The sequence below is a fragment of the Macaca thibetana genome, chromosome 2 (genome assembly GCF_024542745.1).
Source record: "Macaca thibetana thibetana isolate TM-01 chromosome 2, ASM2454274v1, whole genome shotgun sequence".
Lineage (NCBI taxonomy): Eukaryota > Metazoa > Chordata > Mammalia > Primates > Cercopithecidae > Macaca > Macaca thibetana.
In genome coordinates this window covers 33970344-33986405 of record NC_065579.1, presented here as the reverse complement: position 1 = coordinate 33986405, position 16062 = coordinate 33970344, and the positions used below count along the sequence as shown (strand labels likewise).

The window sequence follows — 16062 nt, the reverse complement described above, 5'->3', positions numbered from 1 at the left end:
CCTTCCCGCTGAGTCCCCAAAGTCCATTATATCATTCTTCTGCCTTCGTGTCCCCCCAGCTTAGCTCCCACTTATAAGTGAGAACACATGATGTTTGGTTTTCCATTCCTGAGTAACTTCACTTAGAATAATGGCTTCTAACTCTATCCAGGTTGCTGTGCATGCCACTATTTTGTTCTTTTCTATGGCTGAAGAGTGTTCCATGGTGTATACATAGCACACTCTCTTTACTCATTGGTTGATGAACATTTATGCTGGTTCCATATTTTTGCAATTGTGAATTGTGTTGCTATGAACATGCATGTGCAAGTGTCTTTTTTCATATAATGACTTCTTTTCCTTTGAGTAGATACCCAGCAGTGAGATTCCTGGATTGAATGGTAGTTCTTTAAGGAATTTAGTTCTTTTAGTTCTTTAAGGAATCTCCATACTGTTTTCCATAGTGATTGTACTAGCTTACATTACCACCAGGATGAGTTCTCACTTTTCATTAGAATGCAAACCCTAACAATTGCCATGTGAAGCATGTAGCTCTCTCTATAGTTAGCAGAACAGAAGATAAATTGAAAAATGATTAACTGGCATCACCTACTCCTTAGCTTCTATGAAAGCCAAAAGAGGAGATGTTTCCACAAGACACGCAAGAGCCATCTCTCCTTCCACATCTCTAGGTTATTCCTAAAATTCTATCCTTACAACAGTGGAGCCCATTAGTAGAGTAAATATTTGTTATTTTTGGCCTTACATTCTCATTTCCCTTGTAAGGGGAATCTTCTACTTTGTGAGACGGAGCCCAGCTCCCATTAAAGCCATGAATGTCAGAGACTAACTTACCAGTCTCCCATGTCATTAGGGTGTAGAAATATGACCAGCCTCTGCCAGTAAGATGAATTTGACTGGACATGGTAGTTCACATCTGTAATTCCAGCACTTTGGGAGGCTAAGTCAGGTGGACCACTTGAGCCCAGGGGTTCAAGACCAGCCTGAGAAACATGGCAAAACCCCATCTCTACAAAAAATACAAAAAACAATTAGCCAGGCATCACGGCACGTGCCTGTAGTCCCTGCTGCATGGGAGGCTGAGGCAGGAGGATTACCCTGAGCCCAGGAGGTCAAGGCTGCAGTGACCCATGATTGCGCCACTGTACTCAAACCCAGGCAATAGAGTGAGACCCTGTCTTAAAAAAAAAAAAAAAAAAAAAAAAAGGCAATGAGAAGAAGCAGAGACCACATGAAGTCCATCCAGGCAGGTTTGGGGTAGAAATATCAGCCACAACCAGGTTCCCAAGGCAGCAATGTTGGCCAGTCTAAAAACTGTGCCCAGTATCTCATATTATTAGCCTTGAGGACACTCAAGATTCCCTGTGGGAAGGCCAATGTGGAGGGGATCTGAGGTCAGCTGTGTGAGTCACCTGGGAAATGCAACCTCCAGCCCCAGTCAAGCCTTCAGAAGACTGTGGCCCTGGGTGATAGCTAACTGCAAACTCATGAGAGACCCTGAGACACAACCAGCCAGTTACACCCTCCTGAATTCATGACCTACAGCAACCATGAGAAATATTAAATTATTATCATTGTTTTCAGCCCATATGTTTTTGAGTTAATTGATATGCATCCATAGATGACCAATATAGGAATTGAGCTTTTATGGTAGGTCAAGATAAGAAACAAATACATAAAAAATATTTCTGTATTTACCTTAAAACCAGTTTTGAAATCACTATATTGGTACATAGTCTTTGTAGAAGACCTAAGTTACAGTAAGTTTTTAGAATGTAGGGTTAAAAGAATAACTTTGAAAAAATTAATTTCTTAAATATCTTAAAAATGTTTTTAATTTTGTTTTCATTGACACATAATTATTGTATGCAATTATGGGATACAATGTGGTGTTTAGATAGATGTACATTATATAAAAATCAAATCAGTGTATTTAGCATATCCATCAACTCATACATTCATCATTTCTTCATGGTAAGAAGATTCAAAATCTTCTCTTCTAGCTATTTTGAAATGTACAATATGATATTGCTAACCACAGTCACCCAACTGTGCAATAGAATACCAAAATTTATTCTTCCTATCTAATTTTAACTTTATACTCATTGACCAATCTCTTCCTATCCTCCTCTCCTCGCTCCTCCCCAGGCTCTGGAGACAAATTTAACTGTTTATTTAAGCAAAGAATGATTTATGAATGGCACAGCCCTCAGAACCACAAGAGGTTTGGAGAACTCTATTCTGCAGTGTGGGCAAGCAGCAGTTATTGACAGAAAATGGAAGTGAGGTACAGAACCAGCTTTATTGGTTACAACTGGGTATTTGCCTTATTTGGATATGGTCTAATCAGTTGGCAACCCAAGGAAAGCTTCACAGAGAAGTAGAAGGTTTATAATTCTGGTATTTGTCAGGGCAGGGCAAGGTTGTGTTCACTATAATGTTCTCAGAGGCCAACACATAGTATGGCATACAATTTTTTTTTCAACAATCACTTAGCGAATGAATAGAAAGACAGAAGTAGAGCTGCCAAGCAGTTGGGAGGGGAAGCATTTTCTACAAAGGATCAAGTAGTGTGAAAGCTCAGAGGTGTGAAACAACATAGTATATTCATGGAAATGTCAAGAAGTTTGGTGGTACTGGAATGTAAGGTGTGAGGAAGGGATTGATAAACCTAGATGTATAGCACCAAGGCCAGAAAAAAAATCTTGTGTGTCAGGTTAGGAGTTTGAATCTTATCCTGTAGGTTAGGATACTACTGTTGTATTTTTTTAGAGCACAATTTGAAAAGGTCACCTTTAACAAACAAGGAGAGTGCTTTGAAAGCAGTGACTTGAAATGTAGAAATGGGTATATGTTATTACTGCTCAGATAACAGATCACATGTTACTATAGTAACTGTTTAGGATCATCACTGCTCAGTGAGAAAGATGGAAGATGACCTCTGACTTCATTTTCTTTGAACTTCTTAGAAATGAAAATTCTGTCTCCATATCTTAGTAACTACATCATGAGCCAAGGTAATCTACAAACTTTAACATTCTTAAATGTTTGGGAAATTAGCTGTACTGCTTTATTTTATTTTATTTTATTTTATTTATTTATTTTGCGATGGAGTCTTGCTCTTGTCACCCAGTCTGGAGTGCAGTGGCGTGATCTCGGCTTGCTGCAACCTCCACCTCTTGGGTTCAAGTGATTCTCCTGCCTCAGTTCCCTGAGTAGCTGGGATTACAGGCACCCACCATGATGCCTGGCTAATTTTTGTATTTTTAGTAGACAGAGGGTTTCACCATGTTGGCCAGGCTGGTCTTGAACTCCTGACCTCATTTGATCCACCTACCTTGGCCTCCCAAAGTGCTGGGATTACAGACGTGAGCCACCGTGCCTAGCCAAATTAGCTGTACTTCTAGCTGAGAAAAGTTATCAGCAGAATGATACATGTCCTTGGTAAACTATATTTATAAAAAGGCTTTGTACATCCAAACTGGATGTTGTTACAGAAGTAATTAGAATTTCACAGATGCTCCAAAACCTCACTTCCCATTAAGATTCCTTTAGTGTGTTAATATGTCTGATCAGTTTTGCTTTTTGAAAATTGTTATCCCTCAATTCTTCCACAGAACTTTGGTAATAATTCCTTAATCTCTGCTAAACAGTAACACTGATATAGACCGGAGAAAGTATCAGGGCTTCTGAATCCCTTACAAACTTCCCTTGCTTAAGCTCTTCAAACTCTTAAGTCATTAAGTGTGGTGATGACTTACAGTCAGTTAATCTTGCACTATTATGTTTTTCACCTTGACAGAAAAAAATTTCTCATGCTAGTCTCACAGATATTTCAACATACTGTTTTATCTTTGGTTACTGACACATTGCGACCACTTTCACTGGAAGAGAGAAGGGATATTTTGGATCATAAGCCAGTTGGATCGTTTTGATGTGGATGCACAATATCTGTTTTCCATTATCCCTTCTGTTTATGTTTTATAGAGATTTATGTCTTGTGAAAAATTTAATTTTTTACAACTTCTTTAAAACTCCAAAGAATGCAACAGATTCAGTATTAGTGACAACTTGCGGAGAACCTGCTATGTGTCTGCTACCTTGTCAGACAGCTCCATTTGATCCATGTGTAGCAAGGGGAGGTGGCAAGGAAAAGAGTTTGTAATATAAATAAATCCCTACAACAATATTATTAATTACTCTTATTAGCATACTGATAGCAAAGAACATTATGTATATTGGTGTTAACTAGAAAGAAGTTCCAGTAATCAAGTTTACATAGCTAAAAGAGAAACTCACCAATCATTAATTCATTTAATACGCATGTATTATGGTTTCATTGAAGTTAATATACTTTGTAGCAGAGATACTGTACATTGCACTAGGGTTGTACTCCAGTACATACCCAACACACATTTGCCTTGTTCACAGTGTGTGGTGTACTCATCACAGTGTTCTGCAATTATCTGTCTCCCTGACTAGACTGGGAAATCATTAAGACAGGGACTTGTTTTCTTCGTCACTCTGTGACATCTGGCTTATAATACAAACTTTACAAACATTTGTAGGGAAGGAGGAAGAGGAAAAGAAATCGAGGATACAAATTTCAACTATTGAAATGTCATGTTTCAAAATATCTGCCCTCAGTAAAATCGCTATTGGCTATATTATTGGCTATTTCCCATGCCCTCATTCTGGCCTTTTTTTCTGTTCCCTTTTCATTTCTTCCCTCTTTCTTTCTCCTAATTCTGCCTAGAATCACTTACTATCCTGTTCATGTCTGGTCTTGCTTCTTGTATCCCATGGGAAATTTTGATGGGAATTTAGAGTTTTGTAAATGAGGGGCCTTCATGTACGACAATTTGTTTTCCATGTATGAAAAAAGCACCTAGTAGGTATTCCCTGGTACTTTCACAAAACTATGCACTGGTCTTTCCAGGAGCCCACCTCATGACAAGGACCATATTCCAAATGAGTCTCAATATCCAACTCTTAATACAATGCCTTGAACCTTCCAGACCTCTCTAAATGCCTGATGTGGATACTGAGCTTCTAAGGAAGCTCAGTAACTCTTATACACAGTGCCAGATAGCCCATCACACAGGACAGGATCACAAAAAGAGGAAAAAAAAATCTAGGAAGAAAACATTTCATTTTAGCTTATAGCTTTTAAGTTCTCTATAATTTTTGGAAACAAAACTTTTATTTTACACTTTAGTATTATTCTGTTTGAAGTATAAATTGGAGTGAGTGTGTACAATAATCCTGTCAGGGCTTAAGGACTATAAAGCCATAGTTCTTAAAGTACAGTCTGGACCCAGAGCATCAGCATCATGTAGGAAGTTGTCAGAAATACAAATTCTTGGACACATACCAAACCTGTATTTTAAGCCCTCTAAGTAATTTGGATGCATGCTCAAGGTGAAAATCACTGATTTCAAGGCTTTAATCTAATCTTGATGCTATAAAGGAGACTGACACACAGAACTTGAAATGCAAAAGATCATCTTCAGGATCTACTGAAGCCACACAAATGCTAACTCATTCATTCAGTTCACTCACCTGTGATGTAAGAAGGAAAAATATCACTGTCCCTGTTCCAAGCAGAATTCAAACTAAATCGGGGTCAGGAATGGGGTCGAACCACTACACACAGCATTTTCAGGGTTTCAAAGTTAAAAATTTCTTGGTTGAAATTACCGGAAAGGACATGTGTATGTCTGTTTTTCTTTCTTCTCTGGTTAAGAGACAGAAGAAGCTCTTGAAGATGTCTGTAGAAGATACATACCTATCTTGACATGCTCTGCAGGCACCTGGGCATTACCAAAGTGCCTAGGCAGATACTGAGCATGAGTAAAGCCAGTTCATTCACAGAGGTTTCATTTTGAAGTGACAAAGCTTATACTCTGACATATTTAAGCTTAAATTGCCCCTGGATCCTGTTAACATTCTGACGTATATTAACAACCACAATGATTCATAAGCTTTAACTATTATTATAGTTAGTGGGCCTCCCAAAAATGTAATAGGACCAAAACAGACACCAGTTACCTGGGCAGTGTTAGACCCTTATAAGACAATGTGATGGGATTGTCTTCATGATTTCTATGTAATGACAGGAAGTTCTTGCAGTCCTGAAAGCAATAAAGTTCTCATGTGTAATGAGGGTCCTGCTACGAGTTTCCACACCAGACAGGTATTTCAAAAGCATGTGCTCCCATCATCTTAATGTCTGTAGTCATAATCAAAGAACTTCCATTTCAGCAGCAGCATTAATTACATTCTACTGTTCTGGTAACATAAGAGGTCACAATAAGGGGTCATCATAGTCATAAGAAGCAGTAGAAGGATTAAGGGGCTTCCTGTGTTGCACAGTTTTGGGCAGCAAGCACTTTAGCAGTTACATGGAATGAGCACTGAAATGTTCTATAAATCATCCCAGTAGATGCCAGGACACAAGCAGATGCCAGGACGCAAGCAGGATGCAAGCCAGAACACAAGCAAAACTGAAAAATACATTTAATGAACGTATTCAGAACCTTGCAATCAGACAATCTGAAAAGAAGCTATTATAACTTCAGGGTATATGTATTTTTTATTTTATAATCTAGCTTCTTTTTAATTTACAAATTTAGTTTACTATAATCGTCTCAGTAGTCAAAGTGTCCAAAAGTCTTAATCCAGCCTTACTAGCAGGCACACTAAAGTAATGGAGGGCAGAATTGGGCTCTTTGCTTTCCAACATTTACCTCTTTTTAAAAATTGACTTCTAATCTAAGAATTCATGTACCTAGTACTTCCTTAAGTCAAAGCTTTTAATGTTAAAAACAAGGCAGCTTCTTGCCTCACCTTCAAGTTCCAGTCTCCAAAGTTGACCATATTCAACTCTTTAACTTGTTTTTTTTTTTTTTGATTTACCTTTATCTCTCTATAGCACATGTTTATACAACTATTTTTTTAAACTTTTCTGTTTTAGACTATCTATGGACATCCTACTATACATGGGGAATGTGAATTTTGTTCTTTCTTTCCTCTCTCTGTTATACAAACACACACACACATACACACACATATGCACACATATGCTTACAAATATTTTTCTTTCCTCCATCTTTCTAATATAGTTACATCACATTTTAAAAATAATTGTTTAAATTATGACTATGCAAATATTGTACAAAGCTAAGCACTCAATGTGTGCAGATTACTAATATTTTCTTTTAAAAATGACTTTTTGTTTTTCCAGGAGTTCATAATTGTCCTGGATTTTTTACTTTGTTTGGTTTTCTAATCTTCTTTCTAATTCATCCCTAAACTCACCAAAGGAACTGAAAACTCCTCTAATTATGATAAAATCCAAATGGGTTATCCATTAGTTCCATTCCTCTCTAGGAGATATTTATTCACCCCTTGGAATTCTCAGACTCATTCTAGTCTAAATGGATTGTTTTCCAGGCCTGTTGCCCAGCTATTGTTCAGTGACCTTTCTTTATTCTCATTCTGGGAATCCCCTTAACCTCTCTCCTATATTGGATTTCCTATCTCCTGAAGTTCATGTCTTCCTCTTTCTTGATTGACTCTTATGTTTGATGAAGCATATCCTCTAGGAACTTCCTAAGAAAAGTCATGGGGGGTAGATATTTTTCAGACCTCGTTTTTGATACTGGATTCCTGCAAATGTCTTTCTTCCTTTCTCACACTTAATTGATAGTTTGGATAGATAAATAATTGTAGGTCAAACTTTATTGTCTTCTAGCTTTTAGGTATTTGTTGAAAAATAAGACACCACTCTTTTCTCTGATACTTTATAAGTGGTCTGTTTGATCTGACAATTTTTTTCATTTTCTGTTCTTTTTTCCTGGAATTTCTATTTGTTAGGTACTGAATCACCTAGATGAATCACTTTGTTTTCTTATCATTTATTAATTATATTCTGGTAAATTTCCTCACTTTTATCTTCCAAACCTTCTACTGAATTTTTTATTTCTGCTATTAAAATTATAACTTCCAGAGCTCTTTCTTATTCTCTGTATTATCTGTTTCACAGAGATAATATCCTCTGCTATCTTTTAGAATTTTAATATTGCTTCTTTAATTTTTTATTTTAAAAAACTTTTGTGGATACATAGTTTTTGAATTTTTATTTTCTTGCCTATATTGTCTGTTTCCTGAGTTCTTTGTATATTTTTGTCTTGATTTCCCTTTTTGGTTAGATTTCCTCAGATACTGGCTCTGGCTACTTCATTGTTACATGTTCATATGTAAGTGTGAAACATTAAAAGTCAATTTAAGCTCTTTCTGTAGATTCAGGGATTGTCAACTGGTAGGACTCATTCCCACCATTTTGTTGAGGAAATGTTAACATCCTTAGGATTCTCAGGCTGGTAAATGCTTTCAGAGAGATATCTTCTAAAGAGTCCCTGTTTTTCTGAACCTGAAGGAGTCCATGCTGTTCTTCCAGTGTTTCAGAAGCCAAGTAGGAAGGGTATCTGGGGATTTCATAACTTAATATGAAGACTTTCAATTCATCTCTTTGTTACATCACATCACCCTTTCCTTTGGTGTCCCTAAATCCAGAACCTTCCTGATTCAATGTTCCACCAAATTGAGTCTATTTTCTTCTGTCTTGACTGTGGAGAGGAATATTGTGGCTTTGCCAGTGGAGAGAAAGGCACCTGGAGTCTATTTCTCCTTATGCACACTGTCAACCAACCTTCCCATTTTAATTTTCACCTATACCATGCCTTCAGAGGTAGTTGAGGCCTCCAAATCTCGAGCATTTATGAGATTCTGTAGGTTCAGTTGCCTTGCTTCTCCTAGCCTACACCTTACCCTCCCTTCTTTCCTATATACATCTCAGGCACTTAGCTTTCAGCTTTCCCTGTTGTTGTTTTTTTTGTTTTGTTTTTGTTTTTGTTTTTTGAGACGGAGTCTTGCTCTGTCGCCCAGGCTGGAGTGCAGTGGTGTGATCTCAGCTCACTGCAAGCTCCGCCTCCTGGGTTCACTCCATTCTCCTGCCTCAGCCTCCCGAGTAGCTGGGACTACAGGTGCCCACCACCACGCCCAGCTAATTTTTTGTATTTTTAGTAGAGACAGGGTTTCACCGTGTTAGCCAGGATGGTCTCGATCTCCTGACCTCGTGATCCACCCGCCTCGGCCTCCCAAAGTGCTGGGATTACAGGTGTGAGCCACCATGCCTGGCCAGCTTTCTCTGTTATCTAAATCAGTTATCACTCATCCATCTGCTTTATATCTTTCTCAAGTTCACTAAAGCTCTCATCTGCTTCCATCTCCTCTTACATTCTCTTTTTTTCTGTAGGTTTATATCAGCTTTATTCCTTTTTTGTCACGTTAGTGGGGCTTCAAGCAGAGATAAATGTGTATTTTTACTCCATGATTCTAATGCTCATTTATTTAAGGAAAAAAAAAAAGCACCCAGTTTAGAAAGGAATTTGGATATTAACTATTCAATCAGTGTTATTTCAATTTTTAGCAGTGGAATCTATCTTTTTCAAGACACAATCTTTTATAGAAATTCAATTTATAAAATAGATAAGAGTGAAGATAATTTTGGTTAAAACTGAGAAAAGAACAGGGTCTACATCTAATTTCTCCTAAAAATATTTTTAAACATTTCACATGGAAAAAGCAAAATAGTGCACAGAGATCCACTATAATCTTTTATTCAAGAAAGAACAGAGGAATTCACTGGAAAAGGAAAGATCTCAGTGAAGAGAGGATGGGTAGACAGCCTTCATGCCAACAACTGACTGAGAACTGTGAGTAAAGCCCTAATATGGGAGGCAGAGAGAGAGAGTGTTCCTCTATGATCCAGCTTTCCACTGGGGCATCATGCAATCCAGGCCATGTAAGAGCACCTTGTCCCTCCCCAGCCCTGGTGCTAACTTGGAAAAACACTGGCAGGCTGGCAAGAAAGAAAGGCTCCAGGAAGTACCCCAAGCATTTTTCCAGACCCAAACCTCAGTTTCCATGATATGATTACTATGTATTGTATGCCTATTTTAAAATATCTCATATACTCCATAAATATGTACCCACATAAAATGTTTAAGAACCATATGATCATCTATATAGATGCAGAAAAAGCATTTGAAAAAAGTCAGCATTCTATCATGATAAAACCTTCTACAAATGAGGCATAGAAGAACCCTACCTCAAAATAATAAAGGCCATATATGACACATCTACAGACAACATCATACTGAATGGGGAAAAGTTGAAAGTAATTCCCCTAAACCTGGTACAAGTTAAGAATGCCCACTTTCATTACTCCTATTCAACACAGTACTAGAAGTCCTACCTAGAGCAACCAGGCAAGAGAAAAATAAATAGCACCCAAATTGGAAAAAAGAAAGTCAAATTATTTCAGTTTGCTGATCATATGATCTTATACCTAGAAAATGCTAGACTTCTCCAAAAACTGGTAGATTAGATGAACAAATTAAGTAAAATTTCAGGATACAAAATCAACATACCAAAATCTATTGCATTTCTGTACACCAATAACAATAACACTAAACCCAAGTCAAGAAGGCAACTCTATTTACAATAGCCACAAAAAAACAAACAAACAAACAAACAAAACAAAAAAACAAAAACAAAAAAAACCCTAGGAATACATTTAACCAAATAAGTGAAAAATTTCTACAAGGAAAAATACAAAACACTAATGAAAGAAATCATAGATGACACAAACAAATGGAGACACATCCCATGCTCATGGATGGGTAGCATCAATATTATGAAAATGACCATACTGCCAAAAAGCAGTCCTCAAATTCAATGCAATTCCCATCAAATACCACCATCATTCTTCACAGAACTAGAAAAAGAAATCCTAAAATTCATATGAAACGAAAAAAGAGCCTGCATAGCCAAAGCAAGACTAAGCAAAAATAATAAATCTGGAGGCATCACATTAACTCACTTCAAACTATACTATAAGGCCATAGTCATCAAAACAGCATGGTACCGGTATAAAAACAGACACAAAGACCAATGGATCAGAATAGAGAACCCAGAAATAAAGCCAAATACTTATAGCTAACTGATACTCAACAAAGCAAACAAAAACATAAAGTAGGAAAAGGACATCCTATTCAACAAATGGTGCTGGGATAATTGGCAAGTCACATGTAGAAGAATGAAACTGGATCCTCATCTCTCACCTTATACAAAAATCAACTCAAGATGGATCAAAGACTTAAATCTAAGACCTGAAACCATAAAGATTCTGGAAGATAACATAGGAAAAAACCCTTGTAAGACACCGGTTTAGTCAAAGACTTCGTTACCAAGAACCCTAAAGCAAATGCATCAAAAACAAAGATAAATAGATGGGACTTAATTAAGCTAAAAAGCTTCTGCACAGCAAAAGAAATAATCAGCAGATTTACAGACAACCCACAGAGTGGAAGAAAACCTTCATAATCTATACATCCAACAAAGCCCTAATACTCAGAATCTACAAAGAACTCAAACAAATCAGCAAGAAAAAAAAAAAAACCATAAAAATTTGGGCTAAGGACATAAATAGACAATTCGCAAAAGAAGATATACAAATGGCCAACAAGCATATGAAAAAATGCTCAACATCACTAAGTATCAGGGAAATGCAAATAAAAACCATAATGTGATACCACCTCACTTCTGCAAAAAATGGCCATAATTTTAAAAATCAGAAAATAATAAATGTTGGCATGGATGCAGTGAAAAGGGAACACTTTTACTCTGTTGATGGGAATGTAAACTAGTACAACCACTACGGAAAGCAGTATGAAGATTCCTTAAAGGACTAAAAGTAGATCTTCCATTTGATCCAGCAATCCCATTACTAGGTGATCTACCTAGAGGAAAAGAAGTAATTATATAAAAAGACACTTGCACATGCTGTTTATAGCAGCACAATTTGCAATTGCGAAAATATAGAACCAGCCCAAATGTCCATCAATCAATGAGTGGATAAAGAAAATGTGATACATATACACATATGGTACACACACCATGGAGTACTATTCAGCCATAAAAAGAAATGAAATAATGGCATTTGCAGCAACTTGGATGGAATTGGAGACTATTATTGTAAGTGAAGTAGTTCAGGAATGGAAAACCAAACATCCTATGTTCTCACTCATGTGGGAGCTAAGCTATGAGGACACAAAGGCATAAGATTGATACATTTGGACTTTAGGGACTTGGGGAAAAGGGTGAGGGTGGTAAGGGATAAAAGACTACACGTTGGGTACAGTGTTCACTGGTTGGGTGATGGGTGCACCAAAATCTCATAAATTGCCATTAAAGAACTTATTCATGTGGCCAAACACCAACTGTTCCCCAAAAACCTATTGGAGTAAAAAAAAATTTTTAAGAAAACCTAGAGAAAACTCTTCTGGACATTGGTCTATGCAAAGAATTCATGACTAAGACTACAAGAGCACCAGAAACGAAACCAAAAATAGACAAATGGGACTTAGTTAAACTAAAATGTTTCTGCATAGCAAAAGAAACAAAGCAACAGCATAAACAGGCAATCTGCAGAATAGGAGAAAATATTTGCAAGCTATGAATCTGGCAGTGACTAATATCCAGAATTTATGAAGAACTCGAACAACCATCATAAAAAAAAAACCAACTAACTTGAATAAAAAGAGGGCAAAGGATATGCATGAACACACATTTTCAAAAGAAGACACAAATGGCCAAAAAACATATGAAAACATGTTCAACATCACTAATCATCAGATAAATGCAAATTAAAACCACAAGAAGATACCATCTTACACCAGTCAGAATGGCTATTACTAAAAAGACAAATAATAACAGATGTTGATGAGGATACAGAAAAAAAGGAAAGTTTTACAGTATGTTTGTAGGAATATAAATTTGTACAACCTGTATGAAAAATAGTATGGAGATTTCTCAAAGAACTATCATTCAATCTAGCAATCCCACTACTGGGTATATACCCAAAGGAAAAGATCATTATATCAAAAAGATACCTGCACTTTTATGTTTATTGCAGCACTATTCACAACAGCAAAGATATGGAACCAACCTAAGTGTCCATCAAAGGATGATTGGATAACAACAGTACACACACACACACACACACACACACACACACAATGGAATACTATTCAACCACAAAAAAAGAATAAAATCTTGAATTTTGCAGCAACATAGAAAGAACCGGAGGCCATTATCTTAAGTGAAACAACTCAGAAACAGAAAGTGAAATACCAATGTTCTCACTTATAAGTAGGAGCTAAATAATGTGTACATATGGATATAGAGTGTGGAATAATGGATGTTGGAGACTCAGAAGAGTGGGAAGTTGGGACAGAGGTGAGGGATAAAAAATTACTTAATGGGTATAATGTACCATATTCAGGTGATGATTACACCAAAAGCCCAGACTTTACCACTGTGCAATATATCCATGTAAGAAAACTGCACTGCACCCCTTTACTTTATAGAAATTATGACAATAATATATATTTTTGAGATAGGGTCTCACTCTGGCACCCAGGCCGAAGTACAGTGGTATAATTACAACTCACTGCAGCCTAAATCTCTTGGGCTCAAGGAATCTCCTAGTCTCAGCATCCCACGGAGTTAGGACTCCAGGTGCAGGCTATCATGCCTGGCTGAATTTTTAAAAATTTGTTTAGAGACAGGGTCTTGCTATGTTGCCCAGACTGGTCTCAAACTCCTAGCCTCAAGTGATCCTCCCATCTCAGCCTCCCAAAACATTGGGATTACAGGTGTGAGCCCCCACCTTCGACCATAAATATTTTAAAATATTTTTTAAGAGCCTCTTCTGCACCAGACACAGTGTTAGACTCTGGAAAAACAGAGATGAGCAGTACAGACATAGCTTCTGTTCTCATGCTGCTTAGTATCCCCAACCCCTCATCCTGGAGGTCCCCAAGGAGCCTAGCTTGAAAATTAGTCATCTGATCTGAGGTCCAGAGAGGAAAAAGCCTTCCTGGTCTTAAGTCATGCTTGAATGTTAAATGTACTTGTTAAATGTTAAATGTATCAAATAAGTGTATTTGATATACAATTAAACAGATCACAGGGTGATGGTCAGGTGAGAAAATCAAAGACCTGTGTTATGACTGAGGCTTCCCATATGGAGATGTGGAATAAGCCAGAAAAAGGCTATAAATTGTGCATAAAGCTCCTAATAAAATAGTGAATGTTTGCCCACCTGAAAACTTAACTGTTTATTTTTACCCTGCCATTCCCTTTGAATAGATTGCTTTTGGTTTACCGTTTAAATATTTTAAATAAAAACTTGTAATCAAATTTAGAAGAAAAAAATATCTCAGCCCTTTTCATCTAGTAAGAATACTCTGCGTCACAGTTTATCATCTAGTGCTAGAGTGTATCACAGTTAAACTTTTCAGATTAAAAAAAAAAAGAAAAACCTAACAAATAGGGCTTTATCCATGAAGCACAAGCAATCCTATTTATTGGGACTGACAATGCTAAACGAGTTTTAGTTTTGTTTTTCAGACCAAATCTCTTCAAATAACTGACTGACCTTCGGAGTGATGGCCCTCCCAGCTTAACTGAATGTACTCTGCTTCTACAGGACAAGTTAGGTAGGGAGATTCCTTTTTCCAGAAACTGCAAAAACTTGTTATTATGCACTGCTATGCTGCCATTTGATCACAAGGGACGACTGGATTTCAATTATTTCATCCTTGGAGACTAAGAGTTACTTACAATAATAATAAGCCATTTTTCTTCGAGTTTCCTGGCCCTTGGGTCAGACATTCAACTTCTATTGGCCTCAGTTTCTTCATCTGTTATACTAGGATATCAGACTTAAACACCTGTAAGATTTCTTCGAAGTTATTTCAAGATAATCAGTAGCTGCCCATGTATTTTGAAGTCTAAAGGAACTTACTCACCTAGAGAAGTGCAACCCAGGACATTTTCCAAACACCTGGCCAACGCTTCAATATCGCTGTCCTGTCAAAATAAGGGAGAAAGATTTATTTTCCCTGTATGGCAGAAGGATACTTAATAACATGGAAAAATGTTCTTACTCCATTTAAGAAAAAAAAAAAAAAATCTTGTTCCAAAATTATTTCAGTACAATCTTATTTTTAAAAAGAAAAATATCTTTATGTATATCTACATCACTCTCTCCATAACAATCTTTAGATTAAAAAATTTTTTTTATTATACTTTAAGTTCCAGGGTACGTGTGCACAACGTGCAGGTTTGTTACATATGTATACATGTTCCATGTTGGTGTGCTGCACCCATTAACTTGTCAACAATCTCTAGATTTATTGCTCTGTCTCTCATGGCAAAAACATACACAAAAAATGTTAGCAGTGGTTTTGACTAAAAGGTTAAATTATGAGTGATCTTTATTGTCTCCTTTGTGTGCTTATGTCTTTTCCAAATTATCTATAATAAATACATATTAATTATATAAATATAGTAAATGCTATCAGAATAAAAGAAATATTTTATTCAATTTACAATTTAGTCAATACAGCAGAAATCTGACACATTTTTTCCTTGGAGAACAACTAGCTCTTCTTTGGAAATGTATGGTCTTCAAGGAGTGCTAAATCTAAGAATATCACTCGTCATTTACCTTAACCCTCAATAAGAGTCAGACATCCCCCATAAGGGTTGGGGAAATTTCAGAACTGTATTTGATTAAAAATATTGTCTTTAATACAAAATAAATCTGTCCTTCACCCAGCAGGCTTGAAATAACCCAAAACAGCATCCTAATGATCTGGGAAAAGTGTTAATTATTTTCAGGTTTGTGGTTATGCTAAGGAAAATTAAGAATTTATGGCTGGGCACGGTGGCTCACACCTGTAATCCCAGCCCTTTGGGAGTCCAAGGTAGGCAGATTACCTGAGGTCAGGAGTTCAAGACCAGACTGGCCAATATGGTGAAACCCTGTCCCTACTAAAAATACAAAAATTCGCTGCTCATGGCAAAGATTCAGTCAAAGAAAACATCTTTCAGGAGCGTATGATGGCCCGTGTGACTGAGAATCAT

The 16062-nt window shown here is 36.9% G+C and overlaps 1 protein-coding gene across 12 annotated transcripts in view; it reads right to left on the bottom strand.

Annotated features, from left to right (window-relative positions):
• Positions 1 to 16062, bottom strand: part of NEK11 (NIMA related kinase 11) — a 310384-nt gene that overhangs the window by 83231 nt on the left and 211091 nt on the right. For 11 of the 12 annotated variants that reach the window (XR_007722953.1, XM_050777796.1, XM_050777800.1 and 8 more), the window contains one exon: positions 14943 to 15003. Coding sequence is in view for 11 of the 12 variants with exons in the window: in XM_050777796.1 (XP_050633753.1) it covers positions 14943 to 15003 (61 nt within the window). In the remaining variant the exon portion in view is untranslated. Of the gene's footprint in view, positions 1 to 834; positions 1010 to 14942; positions 15004 to 16062 lie in introns of all 12 variants that reach the window. The other variant, XM_050777821.1, reaches the window with a different exon arrangement.